At 32.9% G+C, this 22,246-nt stretch overlaps 1 protein-coding gene across 1 annotated transcript in view; it reads right to left on the reverse strand.

The window, feature by feature from the left end:
• IPO9 (importin 9) overlaps positions 1–22,246 on the reverse strand; it is a 35,215-nt gene that overhangs the window by 4,793 nt on the left and 8,176 nt on the right. The window contains exons 3-23 of the mRNA XM_087959507.1: positions 21,775–21,861; positions 21,336–21,537; positions 18,926–19,014; positions 17,162–17,248; positions 15,194–15,317; positions 14,110–14,203; positions 13,654–13,715; positions 13,153–13,304; positions 12,028–12,126; positions 11,175–11,281; positions 9,489–9,628; positions 8,645–8,804; positions 8,232–8,458; positions 7,522–7,670; positions 6,633–6,761; positions 5,263–5,538; positions 4,920–5,086; positions 4,105–4,238; positions 2,298–2,417; positions 1,584–1,688; positions 649–725 (exon numbers count right to left, since the gene is read on the reverse strand). Coding sequence (XP_087815633.1) covers positions 649–725; positions 1,584–1,688; positions 2,298–2,417; positions 4,105–4,238; positions 4,920–5,086; positions 5,263–5,538; positions 6,633–6,761; positions 7,522–7,670; positions 8,232–8,458; positions 8,645–8,804; positions 9,489–9,628; positions 11,175–11,281; positions 12,028–12,126; positions 13,153–13,304; positions 13,654–13,715; positions 14,110–14,203; positions 15,194–15,317; positions 17,162–17,248; positions 18,926–19,014; positions 21,336–21,537; positions 21,775–21,861 — 2,787 coding nt within the window. The remainder of the gene's footprint in view (positions 1–648; positions 726–1,583; positions 1,689–2,297; positions 2,418–4,104; positions 4,239–4,919; positions 5,087–5,262; positions 5,539–6,632; positions 6,762–7,521; positions 7,671–8,231; positions 8,459–8,644; positions 8,805–9,488; positions 9,629–11,174; positions 11,282–12,027; positions 12,127–13,152; positions 13,305–13,653; positions 13,716–14,109; positions 14,204–15,193; positions 15,318–17,161; positions 17,249–18,925; positions 19,015–21,335; positions 21,538–21,774; positions 21,862–22,246) is intronic.

The raw sequence follows: 22,246 nt of genomic DNA on the forward strand, positions 1-22,246 counted from the left end.
AAAATGGGAGGAGATTCTGTATATAACTTCTTAATCCTAAAGAAGTCAAAGAAGCTCAACTGAATTATCCTCAAGGTTATTTAAATTCTCTTCTAACTAAAGTCTATTTCTCATTAGCTGCAAAGATAAAGATTTACATATGATTTTTTAATTATATGGCTACATCTTTCTATTTTGCAAATGAGCCTCTTCAAACTAGGCTGTTTGATTCTTGTTTAACTCCCTTATCTAAGAATAACAGGTAAAACTCAGGGGCCTTGCAATACCCAATTTTAAGCAATTCTGAGGTCTAAAAAATATAGACTCTCTGCATTCAGAATAACACTTTTTCTTGACTTAGTCAATACAACCATCAGAATGGGATTTCCAATTGCTTTCTGCTACAAGATCTAAATTGCTTTGCTTTTAAAGAAAAATTGAGCACTGTTTTCAGTTCTGTCTCTTGCTTTTACTGTATATACTGTAAAATATCTTTAGATTCATTAATGATACTGCTCCTTATCATGGTGCTACTTTAAAAAAACCCAATTTGTGATAGCATTTTAAAAACAGATATGATAAATAATATATATAATGATATTATTCTAGACAGTGAAGGTTTAAAGTACAAATAAATATACAACAAAATTAGATAGCAAGTTACACCACCTGTAAATCTATCTGATACAGAGGATCCTTCAATGCATCTGGATCATCCTCATCTTCATCTTCATAATAATCTTCATCTGTCAAACAAATGTTTCAAAGTAAAGTTGATGCACTTAAAGAACTGAAGTCTTGAACGTCTTATACTTTCTTTGCACTACAATAAACTGTTTTCTTTTTAGACATTGAACGAATCAGTAAATAACAAAACAAACCAGAATAATAATCATATTTCCACACTATACAATGAATGTTTCTTCTATTTATTTAACCATCTATTATTTAACAGCAACAATATGTTTCTAAAAGTGGCATAAACATACCACTATTTCTATGGTATCATAATTTTTTTAAATTTCCATTCCTAAAACAATACAAAAGTAAGAACAGACAATGAATATACTCATTTTTGAGAACTCTTTTCTCCAGTCCAACTTTCAATCTACTTCTAAAGCTTATTTCTCAGAAATAGTAGATAAAATAAGAAACAAACATGATTTAGTGTTTTTTACTTTTAATACAAAAGAATGAATTCCTACATTCAGGAATCAAATATCAAGTGTAACAACAATCCTAGCCAAACCTTCTGTTTAACATGCTAAATAGAAATCTTTTTTGCAAGCAGAACCACTGAATCATGAAAGTCTTCATTTTCCAGATATAGGGCATCCGCTTCACTTACTATTTATCTTTTGAACATATGCATTTTTTTTTAATTTCAAATAATGTATGTTTGTGTAGGCATTGTGGGAGAGTTGCATCAATTTGTGTGTTTCTTGGGACTGATTTAGAAACGGAACTAATACTGAAATTGTTTTATTGAACTATGGAATAAAGAAATCCTAACAGTTTAGTCATATACATTATTGTTGCTTTGATTAAAAAAATAATAATAAGCTTTTTATGCTTTTTCACAAATTTAAAACTGCTTCACTTACCATATTTATTGGTGGCAAGAATATCTGACAATAGCTGGCCTGTTAACCCTTCGTTTTCTTCTTCCTCCTCATCTTCTTGATCTTCCCACATGTCATTGGACTCCTCTATTAATTGAAATAAGAAATTAAACTAGCAGAACAGATTTATTTAATTTTATTGGCTGTCTGCTGTAATATTCTCTGGAAAACAAATGTTAACATTTTTGTCTCCAAGTAAATTTTATTTAAGCATTGTAATGTGTTATCCCACTGAAAACTGATTCTTTTATTGTAAACATTTGTGGTCATTAACTCAGTAAATTGACATAGAACATAAGGCAAACTTTTAAAAAAGACACTGTAAAAGGAAAGAACTCACATTATGAACACATTAATACTGATCAAAATGCCCAATACAGTAATTTTTTTTGCAACCTTGCTCACATGCTGTTGTACTCATGCAATGCGGTGAACATTGTTTACATTATGTACTACAGCAGCATGTCACATATTTATATATTTTATTAAATTTATATTATAGCTTTTTCTCCCACTACCACTATAACCAGTTCTTTTTCTCCTGTAATCAAGAGAAATAACCCATAACCACTGGTCTTGAAAATTATCAATACAACAGTGATTAATCTAAAGACATGGCTAAGTATATTTGGACCTAAGTACTTCCAAACCCATATTCCATGCAAGTTGGATCATAAGATACCTAGCAAATAGTACCTTGGCTCCATTCTGCAGCAGTCTGTCGAGAAGCATTTGCTTCTATTGCATTAGAAAGCTCATTTATTATCAGCTTTAATATTTTAACTAACAAAGGAATGTTGGTCCAGCGCTCAGGATCTAAAAGATACCAAAAATTGTGGATTTTTTAAGAAATTAAGAACTCTGAGAAACCACAATACAAAACCAGCTGGAGAAGTGCTTCATGTTTTATTAGTCTCCGCAGTATGTTTTGAAATACTGTATTTTTGGGACTATAAGAAGCACCAGACCATAAGACACACCAAGGTTTAGAGAAGAAAAACAAGAAAAAAAAATAGTTTTTGGCCTTTGCATGTCCCATTTTCAGCCTCCCCGGTCCCCAGAAGCACTCTGCAGGCCCAAAACAGGCCTGCTTTTGGCCTGCAGTACTTCTGGACATTGGGAAGGCTGAAAATGGGATACACAGATGGTTTGGGAGGCCAAAAACAGGCCCATATTTACTCTATAAGACACACGTTTGGGGGGGTTGGGGAGAAGTGCGTCTTATAGTCTGATAAATACGGTACATATTTTATAAAAGGCCAGCAGTAGTTTAACTCCTCTTGGCATGCATACATGCATGCACGCGCACACACACACACACACACAAACACAAAAATAAGCAGGATCAGAAAACCTATTGTTTTGAGACCCTGCCTGGCTATAGGTAGTCCTCATTTAGTGACCACAAGTGGGGCTGGCAACTGTTGTTAAATGAAGTGGTCGCTAAGAGAAACTATTCTCAGAAAGTTACTTCAGCTCTCCTTTGTTTTACAAATCTGCAAAGGTTGTAAATGCAAGGATTGGTCATGATGTTAATTTTTCATCACTGGGATAACTGCAAATGGTTTCCATATGAGCCACGGTGATCCAGCAGTTAGAGTGCACTACTGCAGGCTACTTCTGCTGACTGCCAGCTGCCTGCAATTTGGCAGTTCAAATCTCACTAGGCTCAAGATTGACTCAGCCTTTCATCCTTCTGAGATTGGTAAAATGAGGACCCAGATTGTTGGGGGCAATATGCTGATTCTGTAAAACCACTTAGAGAGGGCTGTAAAGAACTGTGAAGCGATATATAAGTCTAAGTGCTATTGCTATATGAGATAGTTGCTAAATTAGGATTATCTGTTGATGCAGATTCTTTATACACTCATTCTTATATTTATTATTAAAAGTTAATATTTACTCTGTTTAAACAAAAATTGTCAATAACCATCTGTCTCTAAGTTAACCTTTTGCAGGCTACATATTTCAGGACATAGCAGGGCATATTTTTTTTAAAAAATGATAAAAAATATTTTATATAAGATATTTAGTACACAATAGTTTAATTGGTTCAGAAGAATAGTCAGTTACACACATGGCAAATATTTTTTTCCCAGTCAAAGTTACACTGCTTTTCATGAAATTTGGACATATATTCTGAACCTATTTTTAAATGTTCAGAATTATTTATTCTTATAAAATTAAAAATTCACTAGCTTTTATAAGTATTTGTTTATAATGTATTTTAAATATATAAAATATTTGTTTATAAATATTTGTTTATTGGTAAGTGCAGTTGGTATGCAAATTTCAAAAACTGAATGGAATACGGAACAAAAGATCTCAATTTTCACTGAAGATTGTATCAATATCCAAAATTTCAATAGATGCATTTATCATGAAAAAAATAATTTTGGTACCAGTTACAAAATAGACCTAATGTTAATTGTTTAATAAAGATAACAAAGAATTAAAATTACTTTTAAGGATACATCCTGTTTATTCAGATAAAAATACTCACTTTTGGCTGCTTTTGATCGTGTACGTATACCTTCTTCCATATTAAATATTTCTTCCCCTTTTACCCTGATATCTTGGAGGCGCTTGTCATCTGTATTGATACCATACTGGAGTAACTTACATAGAGCTACAGAACTGAAATGTTTAAAAATAACATATTTCATTTCATTTCATTTCATTCTACCTATAAGACATATATGTAAAAGCATAAACAAAGATTTACAATATTTTATTTCATTTGGGTGTGTAACCAAATATTTAATAGGACCTATGTCATGAACGTCTATATCATTATTTTAATAATCACATAATTTATTTTATAGCAATTTAAAAACAGAAATACTAGGCAAGAGTTTAAGATATTTGTCTATATTACTGTATATGTGGTGTATATCTGGGTACCTTCTGGCTTTTCTCTCCAATATGCTTTTCCATAGCCCCAAGTGTTTGTTCCTTTCCACCAATTTGAAATCCCTACTACCAAGTTTACTAGCCAACACAGGACAACACTTCTAGTTTCTTTTTGAATGGGTGGGCAGGATGCTTAACAAAATCCAGCCCTCTACAACGGTTGATGGGTATATTCCACTCCTTTATATAAGAGATGTTTGTGTTCTAAACAAGGCACAAATCCTTGTACAGTATATAAAGGACTGTATGTTATGTATAAGGTCAATTTGTCTTAAACAATTCATTATAATAAAATTAAGATAAAATGCATTGCTTCTTACACTTACTTCTTACATTCTTTAAAAAAACAATTAAATACTTGTTCTAATCTGAAGAAATATACACTGCAATAACAGAAAACCTTACCTGACCTTCCCTTCATACTGTCCATAGAACAAATGTTGTCGACTCATCCACTCTGACATTACAAATTCCAGAGCAGGCTTGCCTGTTGGTCCAGGTAAACTACAAAGAAATTCTAGTAATGGTTCCAGTTGAGAATGAACTAGATGAGCAAATACCATGATCAAAGACTGTAAAAGGAATTAAAAGAAGATAATGATAGCTTCAATTTCTAAAAAACAACCTCATGAATAAAATATCGATATCAATTTTATATATATAGTGCTTGCAAACAATTATTCTGATAATTATAATTAAATAAATATTCCAATAATTACAGTTTTCATCTACTGTACAAATTTCTTACCTGCATTACAGTGAGAGTTTCTGCTTGCTGCATTTTACTAAGAATTGCTCTGAGAATCTGATCCAGATTTTCTCCCAATTCACTCCCAACTTTGGAAATCAATGTAGAAACTAGCCTGCCTACGAAGGCAGCTGTGAATTCTGAGGTGCGTGGATCCAGAAGTTGACTTACTACCTGCATCACATACCACAGTCCATTGTGGCCTTGCTCATCATGCCACTGTGCAATTTGTTCCAGAGCGACTGAGATGTATGCACGTAAACACTCGCCACCATTCTGTATAAATGATAATAATAAGGCACAAAATCTTTCATTCTAGAAAGAATTCAGATATTACAACCAAACATCTTCTTACAATACAGGATGAAATAGTAACTGGTGATCAAAGGAAAAATAAAACTCGACAAGAAATATTTTCAGATGACCTTATTCTGCTTCACTTTTTCACAAAACCCCTTTAAAGATCTAGGTATTAAGCCTGAAAGAAATAAAATAAACTCTATTTGGCACAATTTTTGGAATATTACAATGTTTAGACTCCTAATCTAAATATCTAGAGGATGAAATTGACCATATGTTGATCCAAACAGGTGGATCGAAGGTATAACCTTATAAAATATTATTCATTTTTTCATGCATGAATGTCTAATGTTATTCATATGCATTAGTTAAATTTAAGTGCTGGCATGGTAGAAACAGATACAAAAGAAATAAAGCCAAAATTGCTGTTTTCCAGAATGCTTGTTGCATTTAAACAAGTATATTTTATCAACTTGCTTGAACAAGTGTTATTTTCCCCCTGAAAGATTAGTGAAGCTTGTTCAAAGTATATCAACTATCTGAAATTAAATAGCCTGTCTCTAAATAGTATTTATCAGCCATATATCAATCTTTAATTTTCTACTTTCTGTATATCTACTCAGGCAGATACTGTAGCAAACCACTTACCAAAAAAGGAAGAGCAAAACAAGTAAAATTTGGTAACATTCCTAAATGTTGTAAGAGTGAGAAATAATGAAAATTACATCATGATATCTATATTTTATATATTTGCACCCAATGTAAAGGTGCAAGTACAAGAGGCTGGGGCTTGTGTTGTGCAGTTGCAATGCCTTTTTTGTCAGTCTCATAGCATAGAAGCCTTTTCTGCTATTAGCAAAATTTAGAGAAAACTAAATTTCAGTTGTGAAAGATATGCTTCGTGTTTGAATAATATAATAATAGAAATAAAAAAGCCATTTAAATTTCATTAATGGAATCAATTGCCATTTGCAGTCAACGTATTCCTGCATGTTAATCATTATGAATCTGGTTGGTCTAAATACAGAAAGTTTATACAAATGACTGAACAGCCACTCACAAAACATTACCTGCATGGTAGCATTGTCATCTGTGTGCAGGCTACACTGAGCCACAGCAGGAAAACCTTGGAAGATTAAGAGGTCCGAAAGGGGTGGTTTAGTATTTCTTACAACAGTTGTTAATATGTCTATTGAAGTCTGAAAAAGAAAAGAAATCAGAGGTGGGAACTAACCAGCTGGGGCTAGGGGTAGAGAGATGACATGATGCAATAGGATTAGTTTATTCAACAGTAATCAAACTAATGAGCAAGCGTGGTTTTGTTTTCTAAAACTTAGAACCAACTTGTTCAAGATGATACTTCTACAACCTTCCGACCATTGATTGGCAAGAAAATTCATATTGTCTTCAGCTTTTCTCTGAATGTCTTCCTCCCTTGCCTTATTGAGAAATCTTGAGGAATACTGAATCTCTCTCTTTATTTTGGGAGCTGCCCAGAGTTGTTAAAAGACAGGTGGCTCTATAAATATTTTAAGTAACTAAATGAAATATTTTTTCTGCTTTCGACATCTATAGCTAAAATCTGGAAATTCCATTAAACTGAATAACTTTTTAAACCTTCTCCACTTTTTGTTCCTTTACATTTCCAAGAAATTACCTAAAACTATGTTTAAATTGCTAATTTTAACTATGAGATGCCAAATTACCTCATTGTCCTGTTCCCTATGAATTTAACTATTATACTATTATTATATCAATTGCTTTAATTATACTTTCATTTTTAGACCTCTGGAATATATAAGCTTGTTTAGTAGTTATATTGTTTGGCTTTGCAGAGAATCTCAGCTTTAATGTATTTTTCATTAGGAATTTAAAAACAAATATTTCTTTTTTTAAATCAGCAAGTCAGACTATATAAATGTTTCTATATTTTGAAAAAAAAAATGCCTGTATACTTACTGCACAAAGTCCTGCTGGAATTTTATCAACAGGAGCTTGCATGATACTGACAAGAGTTGGAATTAATCTCATCTGCATTGCATCCTGACAAGTTTCTATTTGTGCTAGTTCTTTAAAAATATCCTGGGCAAGAGAAGCGACAACTGGATCTAAATAAAGAAATAATATCAATTACTAAGGAGAAATACCCTAATAAAATCATAATGTCATAATAAGAAAAAGCAGCCTCTAGCATGAACCTATCTACTAACAAGTATTCTAGCCAACACACAACTCATATGTATTCTTGGAATATTACACTGCTTGGTGGTTTCAGTCAAGTGTTTTGTTCAAGAAGTATTCAGAAAAAAAATGCAAAGATACAAAATAGAGGGCATTCTGAGGACCAAGGAATGAGCAGTTTTATCAGTTCTCCTTCTAATAAATGGGTGTTCTGTAACTGGCCATACTCACAATTCGAGCAATTTTCTGAGGGCTAAAATGCTACCTGTCACAGTTGGAAACAAGCATAACAAAAACCAGCTATTTTCTATAATAATATTTTGGATATTTTTTAAACTAAGATAGTTACTATGGCCTTTTAATAAAATACTGAAAAAAATCCAACACCTGTGTAATCAAATTTCTTTATTTAAAAATATTTGAAATCAGCAGTGTTCTTTGAATAGAATCGTCTGTAATCGTAATCAAGAGCAAGTCTGAGCACGTACCATTACTATATTTGAGAAATATTGCAATGGTGAAGGGACAAATCTTGTTCTCCACACTTGCTGTAAAGGCTGCATCTACTGTGCAGACAATGCAAAGAGTTTCCATCACAAGATTGAGAACCTCTGAACTAAACTGAGCTGCCAAATGGATTAATCCATCAAGGATACTAGGAAGAAAAGGCTGTAGGACATGGGTGCTTTCAGAAATCTTCAGCTGGTCACAGTAGCTAGGGGGGAAAAACATTTTAAGAAGAAAAATTATAAAATTATATTTGCCAATAAGATTGTAACACAGCACAACATTTCTCACCATCATACATTCAATATCTTCACCATTCTAAGTATTATACATTCTCAAAATTAAATCATGGTTTATGCTACTGATCAACTAATACAGGTCTTCAGCTACATACCCCCAGATAGCTCTTACTGCAGAAATTCGCACAGAAGGAGGTTGTGTTTCATGAAGGCCACTGACTGTTGCTTGTAGAAATTGCTGGATGAGCTCTGGAGACATTGCAACTGTGAACCGACTGGCCGCCCAAAGAGCACGGCCAAGAAGGAAAGGCGAAACTATAAGAAAAAAAGCAAACCATAGTGTTATTGCTATTGTAGTTCTCTCTCAAAACTATCATTCGGTAACAGGCCTTATGGCCCTAAATATATTAGTGAGACAATTTACATACTTGGAGACAATAAAAAAGAAGTTATTTTTTTACACATGAACATAATAGGTGTTGTAGTCTAGTGGTATGAACTGTGCACACCTGATTTACATTGTAATACAGCATACTTCTTTAATTCTCCAAGTGCAAGTTGAAGCAAATAAATGAATGTACCTGATCACTTTTATTCTAAGGATTATAACAGAAAGGACAAGAAGCCATTGTGTTAACAAGAATGTGTTCGTATTCCTTACTTTTTGACTGTTGACAAAGAGCAGACATAGGTAATGTTACCAGGGCTTTGAATGAATCAAAACAAACTTCTGTTTGCAGACCAGAGTTGAAATGACTTCCTTTTCTGCTTTGAAATGTTCATTAAATGACATAATTGTAAATTTGATTTTATGTTTGGAAGAATGTTTCTGAATTAATCTCATCCTGTATATAAATAAATGGACTCATACTTACTTAACTGCTATACATTTTATCTATAACCACAAACATTCTCTTAAAATTTATCCAAAAACTATACATTATTTTGAAAATATTTTTGAATTTCTCTGTTTTATTATTTTTAGGCAACCATAAGTACCTGAGAGGTTGAGATCAGCAAGAAGAACATTGGTTAGAAATCCATGCATATCAAAATGTATACTTCCATTTTTTACGGAGTCTGTGATAAGAGACTTGACTGAGCCTAGAGCCAGCATGCAAGCTTCGTGTATCTTCCACCTGCAAAGAATAAATTACTTAAATTTTCTAATATTCAATTCTTGATAACTAAAAAGTAGTAGAAAACCAATGGCAAACTAAGAAAATAATACGGTAGTTGGGCTACCATATATAACATAAATAATACTGTGGTTGTACAACTTTATTTGCAAATTATGAGCTATTATATACTTGAAGAATGTTATTTAACAATTGTGCTGGATATTTGAGACAGAGTTTGTTACAGATGTAGTTTAGTAAGGGTAACCTAATCTGTTTGTATTATAACAGGGAAAATTGTATATTAGATTAGTATAAATACTATTTTTATATGAATTAGTTTTACTATTTATCTTAGAGTATTAGTATTAGTCCAACCCTTTTCTGAAACTAGCCAAACTGATAGCTACTGTCAAATGCTTAAGATTTAAAAGTATTTTGGATTATTTGATCAATATTGGAATACAGCTAGAATATTTATGTCTAGAAATTTGAAATAAAAATATTTATTGAAAGTAACTTCTTATTTAAAGAAACTAATGCATAATATTCTTTGGAATTATTCTCAATGGCATTGAACCAGGGAACACCATTTATTATCTGTGGCAATAGGACAAGTACTGACCCTAGGCCAAACTTTACATGTTCTATATCTTACATATCTTATATATTGTATATACATATCATATCCTGTGATTATTTTAGGAACAGTAAATATAACAGATATACTATAGATTTGGTGGCTTTTATTATATTGTATGGATCACTATGATAATAATAAAAGTTGTTTATTCATTTTCATCTTAAAATCCCATTTTTCTATTCTGATATGCCTGCTTTCAAATCTAGTACATGACTAAGAGAAAGGAGAGGACAGACAACTGAGAATAGGCTTTAACTAAATGAGATCTATTGGCATAGATCTATGTTTCTGTTAGTTCTTGCAGAGCGAATCAATCACAACAGGCACTGCTTACAGAATTCACTATTTTGTAGGAAAAACAAAGCAAAATCCAATTTCATTTCATAAAAACTGACAGCATTACCAAAACATGTAGTAAACTGGCAGTTAATCAATGCCTAATCTTATTTATAATATATCTTATATATTATTTATCTTATAGATTGCATTTTTACTGATTGTTATGTAATAAAATCCATGTAATTATTTTGTCAAACAAACAGAGCTGAGTATTATGGAATCTTGTATCGCAACATTATCAATACTTCAGCCGCATTTATATGATCCCCTATTGCCAATGTCCTTCAGCATTCTATTGAAGAAAGGTTAACTTTTAAGCAATATTAAAAATGATAATAAATCAGGTGATTTATTCTCCTGTAATTTAAGCAAAAAGTGCCTAGAAAACTAGCATTTATTCTGCCTTATGAACAATCTTAATTTATTTATTAATGTCCCCAAATAACTTATAATGGTCAACAAGAAGGCAACTACTCTAATTCTAGTTTTTTCATTTCTAACTTGATTATAAGGTATATAATACTAGTTTGTTTCATTATGGATTAAATATTTTGATACTGTCACCTATAGAAACTGCTTTCTTACCAATGTTCAGCACCAGTATTTTTGGCTTGCTCTGCTTCCTGCAAGTGTCTTGTAGCTGCAGCAGCCAAAGCTGTTGCACTTTCATTCTGGAAATCAGCTGCCACAGCCTATACAGAAGTATGACAATAGCTCACATTTTCTAGAAAAGGTAAAGGGAACCTTCATATCACTATTCTTTATTGATAATGAAGTTAGCAGTAGTGAATAGCTTCAAAACAATCTAGTCAAGAAAAAATTACTAACAAAATTATCTTCTTTTTAACATCTTAAAATATTTTAGATATTCACATGAAATACAGTGATGTCAAGGATGGGGAGAGAATAAAGCTCAACACAGCAAACACTAGAAGGGTTTGAAAGCAATCTAATGCCACTCATGTGTATCTTGTTTCCAAAACGGTGAGAAATGAATTTAAAAAATAAATGCTAAATAAAAATAGTTCTATAATTTTATGAAATAGCCTTTCTGATCTCATTACACTTATCTTCTTTTAAACTATCCATTAATTGCTTCATTCTACTTTCAACTTAAAACATGAGAGCACAGTAGCTCTTATAAAATAGTATAAAAGTCACACATTCTTAGGCAGCAAGCATTAAAAGTATGTACATAGTGACATACAGTAAGTTACTTATGAAAAACAACTTCCATTTGCCACTATTGTGTAGATCAAAATAAATAAACCTATAGTCCTCCACTTATTACTGGTTTCCAACTTCTATCAGCAGAGGCCATTATAGTCATTGGTCAAGGACGACGAAACATATTTCAACATCTGAAGAACCATACATTCCCCACTCTTGGTTTATATTTTTCAAAACATTGTAAATTTGTACCATTGTAAAATCTTACCAGCAGCAAGTCCTGTGCAGCAATTCTAACTGTATAGGAAAATGTATCATCATCTTCATCCTCAACAAATTGTTGCGGATTAGCAGTCCAGACTTTTATCTGAAAAGTAATCATAGCACTTCAATAATTTATAGAAATACATTTTCTTATTCCAGATGACACATAATTAAACTACCACATATAGGTAGTCCTCAGTTAATGACCATTGTTTGTGACCATTCAAAATTACAGCAGTGCTGCATGAACGGTAATTACATCAGGTTCCTGAAGTTACAGCTATTGCAGTGTCCCTATGGTCATGAAATCAAAATTCAGGCACTTCACAGCTCACCCTCATGGCTTGGATCAGGGTATCCAACCTTCCATAACCTGCTTGACAACCAGGTGGGATTCGATTAATGACGGCAACAGGTGTATCAGCCCATCACTCGTGTGGCCCTGCAGCCAGGCCACCAAACTGCAAAGGCTGGGGACCAATGCTCCAGACTGTTTGCTTTGGAGCTTTTGTGGGGGTGGGGGGGTGGTTTCATACCAAAACATTGCAAGTCAACTTTTCTGCTTGTCTTAGTTGCAGATTAGCTGTAGGGTAGTAACAAGATGTAGAGAGTGTCTTAAGACTATGGTTTCTAAAAATAATGGGGCATCTTCATATCACGGCAAGCAGAATGTGTGGTTAAGATATTTATCTAGTAATAAACTGTTTAGGTAAATACTCATTACTCATTTAAGCTTTTAAAGAGAATAAATCAGCATTTTACCATGTGGTACAGCCTGTGTAATTCAGACAATTAAACAACAGGTTAAATCATTGACACTATGTTTGCAAAAGGATCAACTTGCAAAAGGAAGAGATGCTGTAATGACTTGCAGAGAGACTCTGTGTTCACACAGGATCTGAGATACATAATTTTGAAGTACATACATTCTTGCAAACATTAAAATATGAAATGAGGTTTGAAAAACATTTTACTTTGAATAGAAAGCCTGGGTCCCTGCAGATGGTGCTAAATGCTAACTTCAAGCCCAAGATGAATGAGACTGCTTGGAGTTGTATTTCATCAATATCTGAAAAGTAATAAGCTTCTAGACATTGTCTACAATTTAAGGCATGAAAAATGTGCTTACCTGTTCTTCTGTTATCTGCATATAGAGAATGATGTAATATATTAATTCAGGCAATGCTTTCTTCACTGTGCTTTTAAACTTGTGGTTTTCTAATAGAGCATGAACAAACTCGAATATGCTGAAAACTAGGTTTTCAAAGCCCAAAACTTCACCTAAATTTTAAAAATTATATGAAAAATATTAAAGATCTTTCAAATTATTACTTTAGTATTTGACAATTATATTATTTTACACAATTCAAATTTGATAATACTATTGCCAATAGCTTTCATTGTTTTACTCATGTTTAAAATATAAAAAATATCCAAATATATATGTAAGAAGAAAACTTATTAAAGCAATCTAAATTTGTTATATTAGAGTCCATTTGACATTCAAAATACCTATAGCCAATTTATTCTCTGTATGACAACTTAAAGCATCACTGATTAAAAACTTGATACAAGGAGCATATTTTAAAATATCAATTTTCATTACACCTCTAATAAAGAGTTTTCCTACCATCAGAATCCACTGGATCTTCCACTTCTTCGGTATAATTTACTTCTGTTCTCACATAGGTAGTAGAGTAAATTAAGGAAAATAAATATAGCTTCCATACAATTACATTGCAATGAAATTATTTCATCTATGGATGAGAACTAGATAATGAAAAATTCAAAGACTATCGTTGATTAGAAAAAAATCTAATAAAAAAAGAATATCAACTGAACTAATGGGAAAAAATTGCTCTGTGCAAAGGCAGCATTCACTAAGTCACAAGGAATTTGGTGCAGAAAAGACCGTTTGAAAGCCTGTTGGAAAATATTTTAAACAGATCTTGATTATAATCTCTAAACTATATTGCTGAAATATTTTATTATAAATTAGTATCTATCAACTTGTCTCCCTTACTCCACCCAATTTCCTTTCAAGGAAATTCTTGCTTATTGCAAACCAAAGCAAAAAGGGTATAAGGCTGCACTTTCTGTAAGCGTATTCCAAACAATAGGAAGAATCTGTTGCATAGAGGAAATCATGTGTCTTGGGTAGTTTTTCACTAATGCTGTCACTGCCTGCAGGAAGAAAAACAGAGCGTTAAAATGAATAACATGCTTTCATTTATAATATTACTATTTTTCTTTAAGCACAACTCTAACATTATATTTATACTTTTTCCTCTCCAGAAAAATCCTCTGCCATTTAGTAGCCATTGGATGCATGCAAAACTAAGCACACTTCAGGAATTATCACAGCAACTTGTTTTGAATTTGAAACTGTTTTAAAATCAAACAAGAGTGTTACAAATTCAAAGTATTTTGCACATTACTAATAACCAACCTGTTACATAAATGAATGCAGATATACATATTCATACGTATGCTACATTACAAGTAGCAAGTGACCACATTGGGGTGAAGGCAAATGATGAATATTGTAAATTACTTATTCACATTAGGTATCAGGATGCAAGTACATAAGGTCAGGATTTGCATCTTGATGTTACCATGTGTACTTGTCATTTTGATCTAACATAGTTTGTTGTTAATACTCTGAGCACAACTAAGTTCTTGTTAGGTTTAGAAGATTTTATTAATTCTAGACAACCCTATTGAAAGCAGTATCCATAAAAGCTCTAACAATTCTTATGCATTAATAATTCTTACTACACAAGAGGACGTTTAGAATATACAGGCTTCTAGATTGACACGATCTGTTCTTATGCTTTTATGTTTATTGTACAATAAATATCCTGGACTATATGTCTACATATTTATTTAATTCATGCCATTTGCCATTAATATTATTAATAAGATATTCATGTTTGATCCCAAAAGAAATATGTTCATGCCATGAAAGGGTTTCCTCTGATTTTTCTTATAGTGAATTCTTTTTGTGACAAATCAATGGTATCTCGGTTATTATTTAATATTTGCTTATATTATATTACATAAAACCCAATATTGCTGTTACATCTCATATTAAACTGATGAGAATATGCAAAATTCTCATTTATGTTGCTCATGGCAACCCCAAACTCATATACAATCAGATATTGTACTTGCCTTTAAAACCTCCATTTTAAGCCCACTATCTGATGTAGGGCCATCGGGCATTTGCAAAGCCTGAACAAAGGCTTCAGTAAACTGCTGCACCACAGGGAAAATCAGAACTTTGGCTGCTCCCTTTCAAAAGAAAAAAAGTATAATTAGCTCAAAAATTAGGAAAAAAAGAGAAGATTCAATATTTATTAATTCCATTTTTATACCTCTACTATAGAAAAAACTAACTGGATATAATTAGTATGATTTTCACACATAACTCCATAAATTTTCCTTACTTGACATTTAAGTATCTTACATAAACTCCAAGCCTCCAAGCAATAACTATTAGGGACTAAACAAGATTTTGGAAAGTCATTCTGAAAAATCAGAATTATGCTGATAAAATATTAACAAACCAGGAGAAACAGTTCTTGCAAAAGCCTTATATCTACAGAAACTGGATGATCTCATTATTCAACAAATGCTACTAGCTAAACAAAAATAATTTTGTTTACAGTTAGCTTAGTCCAAATAATACATGGTTAAAATAAAAAACACTGACTCAAATAGCTTTTAATGAAATCTTTACTGAATTTGTTTTATTTTGGAAGAAATTGAGTATCGGAAATCTCTACGTAATGTAGATGAGATTGTAGATATCTGAGGGACTTTTTGTCTCTAATCATATCTGCCCATGCTCTGTAATTCCGATACATGAGGTGCCCTCCATGTCCCATCTATTAAACATGTAATCTTATGGGACTGAGAAAGTGTGTCTTTTCTGTTGTGGTCCCCCTCTGGAACAGCATCCCCCAGAGATAAGGACTACCCTCTCTCTCCTAAAGTTCCTAAAAGCTCTGAAAACCTGAGTTTGGTTCCAAACCTAGGGCTTATGTATTCATTATACATTGTATTATGGGTTGTTTAGGGCCCATTTTTGTTGTCTATATTATTATTTCAGTCTGGGTTATCTCTTAGCTTGGTGCTTTTATTTTTGTTGTTGTTGTTGTTGTTTTTCTAACTTTGTACTCTGTCCAGACTCCATCAGAATCAGGAGGCTAATGAATTCAAATAAATACAATTTCAAATAAGGGTTCAAATCACTTACTTAAACCATGCCAAAATATCATAGCAGCTGTATTCAAGTAAATCTGGCCATAGTAATCCCAAACATTTTAATCTATTATTTACATTAGCGCAAGGGTCTTCAAACTTGGCAAGTTTAAGACTTGTGAACTCCCAGAATTCCTGAGCTAACATGACTGGAGGAGGAATTCTGGGAGTTGAAGTCCACAAGTCTTAAAGCTGTCAAGTTTGAAGACCCCTGCATTAATGGAATAATTTGTTTGAAATTTTATATAGCTATTTTCTTTTACATTGTGCATCAGTTGATACATTTATAAACAGTTTAATAAATAGGTTTCAGAATGAAAAGCCAACATATAGCTGCCTATCTTAGAAATTATAATTGAGAAGTTTGTTTTATATTTATATTTAGCTATGTCCTCCTTTTATTATTGTCAGATTTTATACTTTTTATATTTTATTATTTTTATAAATTAATTCAAGACAACGAATACACACCTCCTCCTATATCCCCCCAAATAGCAACCCTATGAGATAAGCTGGGCTGAGAGAGTGTTCCAAAGTCACCCACCAGGCTTTCATGCCTAAAGTGGGACTAGAACTCATAGTCTCTTGGCTTGTAACTTGGTTCCTTAATGACTAAATTTAATGGTAAATAAAAAAATAACATTTAACAACAATAAAAACTGCCAGTACCTAAACGTAAGTTTTCTTTGGTTGAATGTTTCAGAAATATGTTTTACCGAAGCTGATTTATACAACACAGAAGAATCTGAGTGACTTAGTGATATAGATTAAGATATAAATACTTTTCAGTCATAACACTTATTAGCACTCTTGATCATGTTACCAGTTTTTGTGGTATCACAATGTAACATATAAGGAAATTAATAATTTACCTTTTCCAACTCTTCCATATTGCAAATCATCTGTGCACAAGTGGTGAAGATTTCTACAGCACGTGATCTTGTACGAATACCATACACCTAAGAAAAACAATTAACTATAATTGTGAAAAAGCTGGGAATTGTGTTCCCAATATTGTCACTTAATATTCCTTTTTACAATTCTGTTATCCCTTAAATACCTATCAGAATGTTTTCTAACAAAAACACTTTGTTTTAAAAAATTTCTGTTCAAAACCTAAATAAAATATACCTCATTAAAAGATAATTATTTAAGTATAAAATAATGTTTTATTTTCATAAAGACCACCAAACAATATAATATACCCAGCTAAAAAGATTTGATTTATTAAGAAATGTTAAATTATTCCAGATTTTACTGAAGAATTCATATCCTGATTCAATGAAAAATGTTTACAGCATTCTGTGGCAAATTAATATTGTGCATCATATAACATATCATGTATACGCTATCCTATAACTTGAGATCTTCTATCATTCTAGAACGACAGAAAAGACATTTTATTGCAGCTTTTAGTTCCTGCAGCTTTTTCCCCACACAAAGGAAAGGGATCTACTAAATGATTTATCACAAAGGCAGGTGGATTCTACTGGGTGCTTTAAAGTTCTGAGAGATTTTTGGCCTCTCAAAACCTTAATTAGGATATCCATACTCATCCATATGAATGAGTATTCATGGAAATCCTTCTAATCCTAATCAGTAAAGTCTCCATGGATAGTGATGCTCTCCAATCACCATTTACACATGGAGAATAAGAAAGTGAAATACAATTAGTCCTCAATTTACAACTTTTCATTCAGTGACCATTTAAAGTTACAATAGCACTGAAAAAAGTGACTTATAACCATTTTTCACATTTATGACCATTGTAGCATCCCCATGGTCATATGATCAAAATTCAGATGCTTGACAACTGACTCAGATTTATGACGGTTGCTGTGACCAGGGTCATGTGATTAACTTTTGCAACTTTCTGACAAGCAAAGTCAATAGGGAAGCCAGGCTCACTTAACATCCATGTTACTAACGTAACAAATGCAGTGATTCACTTAGCAAGTGTGGAAGGTCATAAAGTGGGGCAAAACACACTTAAGAAATGTCTCGCTTAACAACAGAAATATTGGGCTTAATTGTGATTGCAAGTTGAGAACTACCTGTAATCCAAACATATTTACCCAAGATCAAGACTAGCTGGGTTCACTGGATTTGATCACAGTCTAAGCACATACAGACTTCCTTCTGCTTGAACCTTAGCATAAAGGCGTCTATCAACCCATTTTCTTGTTGGAAACAGGAAAAATCATTTCAATGATCCATTTATCACTTCCTCATTTTTACAGTATACATTGGATAAAGTGATCATCCTCAGAACAGTATCAACAAGTTCAATGGCATTTAATGGTTGTTGGAATGATTAGTCAAGCCTGGTCAATGATGTGTTCTCACAGCCCTGTTCCTTCCATGCTTACTGGAGGTATTCTGTATTTGGATCTGAAGATGAAAAGAAGAACCCTCAAAGGAAGTATCACTAAAAGTAAAGTAAATCCAAACATGCTAATATTTTATGTTATCCCTATGACATAGAACAGGCCTGTCAAACTGGTAGCCCGTGGACCGGATACGTCATGCACAGGCCACGCCCGAGTCCGCAAAGGCAAAAAACATCGTGATATGTCATGATTTATGTGATCAAGTTGGACACTCGTGTCATAGAAGAAAACAATTTTCATCCATACCTCAGCCATTGTAAAAATCTTGTACATCTCTGGAAGAATAACTGGAGCAACAAGGGGCATCTGTGTGTCAGTTACCTCTCGAGTGAACTCTGCAAGATATTATACATATGCATATAACATAGCTAAATTATGGTTTCCCAAATATATATTCAAGGAATATACCTTATTTCTATGCTGTTTATCCATTTTAACAGTGTACTGACCAAATGGACAAAGAAAAGAATAAACGTTTCCCTTGTAATTGCTTGTAGTCTAGCTCTTCTAAATAACAAATCTATCATATTTCTAGGCTTCATTATTTAAAATTATAGATGGAGCCTCATATGGTTCAAATCTATCTTCATACATATATACATTCTTTGTACAATTAAAATCATTTAGTTTGATTTATTTTGATTTGTCAATCGCTTACAAGATAATAGGTATAAGTAAAAACATAGTTATGAATACATGGATACATATAAGAAAAATAAAAAAATATAAAAGAAACAATAGGACAGGGACGGTAGGCATGTTGGAGTGCTTATGCACGCCCCCCACAGACCTCTTAGGAAAGGGGTGAGGTCAATAGTAGACAGTCTAAGGTTAAAGTTTTTGGGGTTTGGAGAAGAAACCACAGAGTCAGGTAGAGTATTCCAGACATTGACCACTCTGTTGCTGAATCGTATTTCCTGCAATCAAGTTTGGTGCGGTTAACCTTGAGTTTGTATCTATTGTTTGCTCTTGTGTTGTTATGGTTGAAGCTGAAGTATTCATTGACAGATAGGACATTGCAATGTATGATTTTATATACTGTACTTAGATTGGACCGAAGGCGGCGTAGTTCTAGGTCTTCTAGGTCTAGAATTTCGAGTCTGGTGGCATAAGGTATTCTGCAATGAGTAGAGGAGTGGAGAACTCTTCTTGTGAAATATTTCTGGACTTTCTCAACTGTGTTAATATCAGATACGTAATGTGGGTTCCAGGCTGATGAGCTGTATTCGAGTATTATCAAATGTTTTGTTTGCTCTAGTTATTAGTGTAATATTACCAGAGAAAAAGCTACGTAAGAACTCTTAACGCCTTTTTGGCTATATAGTTACAGTGGGCTCTAGCACTTAGGTCATTAGAGATGAGTACTCCAAGATCGTTGACAGAGTTTGGATCATCAACAAGGTCTTGACTATTCAGCTTGTATTTTATTTTCTGATTTTTTTTTGCCAATATGTAGGACAGAGCATTTATTTGTTGAGATTTGAAGTTGCCGTTTGTTTGACCATTCTGATACATAGTCAAGATCTTTTTGAAGGGTAGCAGTGTTGTCTGTGGTATTGAACAGCTTTACATCATCAGTGAAGACAACACAGTTGCTCTTAATGTGATCACAGAAGTCATTTATGTAGAGTATGAAGAGAGTTGGTCCTAGAACACTGCCTTGGGGGACACCACTATTGACAGGTACAGAATTTGATAGGACACTCCCAATTTTGATCATTTGTTGTCTGTTTGACAGGAATGCTTCTATCCAGTTATGCAAGTGTCCAAAGATACCATAAGATTTTAGTTTTAGGAGTAGCCAGGTTAAAGAGTTCTAACTGAACTGATTCATCATCTGCCTCATGAGAACTAGACATTTATCCATAAGGGGCATTAAAACTATTCTCTTACAGCCCTCAGCTTCCTGGTTAAAGTAAAACAGATTTACACAGACTAGTATATTTGATATGAACATTCTCGGGTCTAGGAGCTACAGTCTATGAACCACTATCATCAGTAGTAGTTATTCACCTGGATTCTTAAGATACAATTTTTAACATGTATAACTTCTACTAATATAATCTGAGACATTGTTTCAAAAAAACCCATTGTTTGAACAGGCATATCATGGGTCGGCAAGCTATAACATGCAAACCTCATATAGTCCATTAACACCTGAGAACACATGGATAAAATATAGTTAAATTTTATAGGCAGATTTTTTTTTTGTTTCTTTCTTCCTAAATTAAGGAAAAATAGGAGGCTCTCCATTCTCACCTATCCTTAACAACTTGCTCCAAATCACTATTTTTAAGGGTTTAAGTTTTCTAGTATTCTAGTGCAATTTTTTTTGTTTCAATGTCAATACTTATAGAAATAAAGATCATGTCACACTGGATATCTAATGATAAATTAGTGATTGTCTATTAAAGAAAACAATCTTTTCTATTGATTTAATGGAATGACATTTTGTTGAATAGTATATCCCAATATTGCACAACTTTCACAAAACCCTAGAGGGTCAAAATCTTTGTTTATATTAAAACACTGTGTATTGTGTACTTTTACTATAACTATATTAAAGTAGAAAATATTTTCTATCTTAAAAATCAAAGCAAAAAGCCAAGCTAAGCTAATAGAATTATCCAGTTAATAGCATATATGACACTAATACCTGTAAGCACTCGCATAGCTCCATGCACTGCATTTAGATCTCCACTGACCAGCATTTCCATCAAGAGATTAAAAAGCTCAGGCCAAGCTTCAGGCCAGTCCCAATGTGCTATTGCTGAAACTGCATAAGCAACGCTTGAACGAACTTTGCTAATTGATTCCCTCAATCCATTGGGTAGCAGTTCCCTAATGGCAGCTTTTGCCTATGGAGAAAAAAAGAGATGAACTTAGAAACAAACTTTGTCTACACAGAACAGCTATATCTACAGGTGTCATCTCATTAATAATCAAAGACTATTAAATATCTGGAAAAAGGTGTCCGAAGGAAATATTGCTCTCTGACTTTAAAGGTCCTTTAAAATTGCATAAAAAGGAAATACAGTTTTATTTCTTATTCTAAACTTGTGCATCATATAATAGAGTTTAAAAACAGGCATTACCCTTTCTGTAGTTTCAGGAGGTCTAAACTTGTCTGATTGGGAACACCAGTGAGTTTCCACATATTGTTTCAAAATCACAGATGCTAGCTATGAATAAAAAAAAGAAGAAAGATTCCCAGATTTATCATTTCATATGATCTTTCATCTCTTCAAAAATTCAAAGAACAGACACAACTGGTTTCAGTTACAGAGGAATGCTGTTTTTAAAGTTTTAAAGTAAATATTAGTCATTATTTAACAAATTATATCTGCCCAGAAGACTGCATCACATTATATCATGAAGCAAGATATAATTTGAAGCTGACAGAGACAAGAAAAAGTTTATGAATACATGCAATAGATTAAAATTATGCTTTTTAAAATTCTTCAGTACATATTTTAAATGCAAGAATATTCCTATCCTTGAATTCTATTGATAGTAATTATCTATTGCAGGGTGTCAAATTCATGTCGTCACGGTTGCGTCATGTGA

This window comes from Notechis scutatus, chromosome 3 (assembly GCF_049901735.1).
Source record: "Notechis scutatus isolate UNSWTSFEM ecotype Mainland chromosome 3, rNotScu1.2, whole genome shotgun sequence".
Lineage (NCBI taxonomy): Eukaryota > Metazoa > Chordata > Lepidosauria > Squamata > Elapidae > Notechis > Notechis scutatus.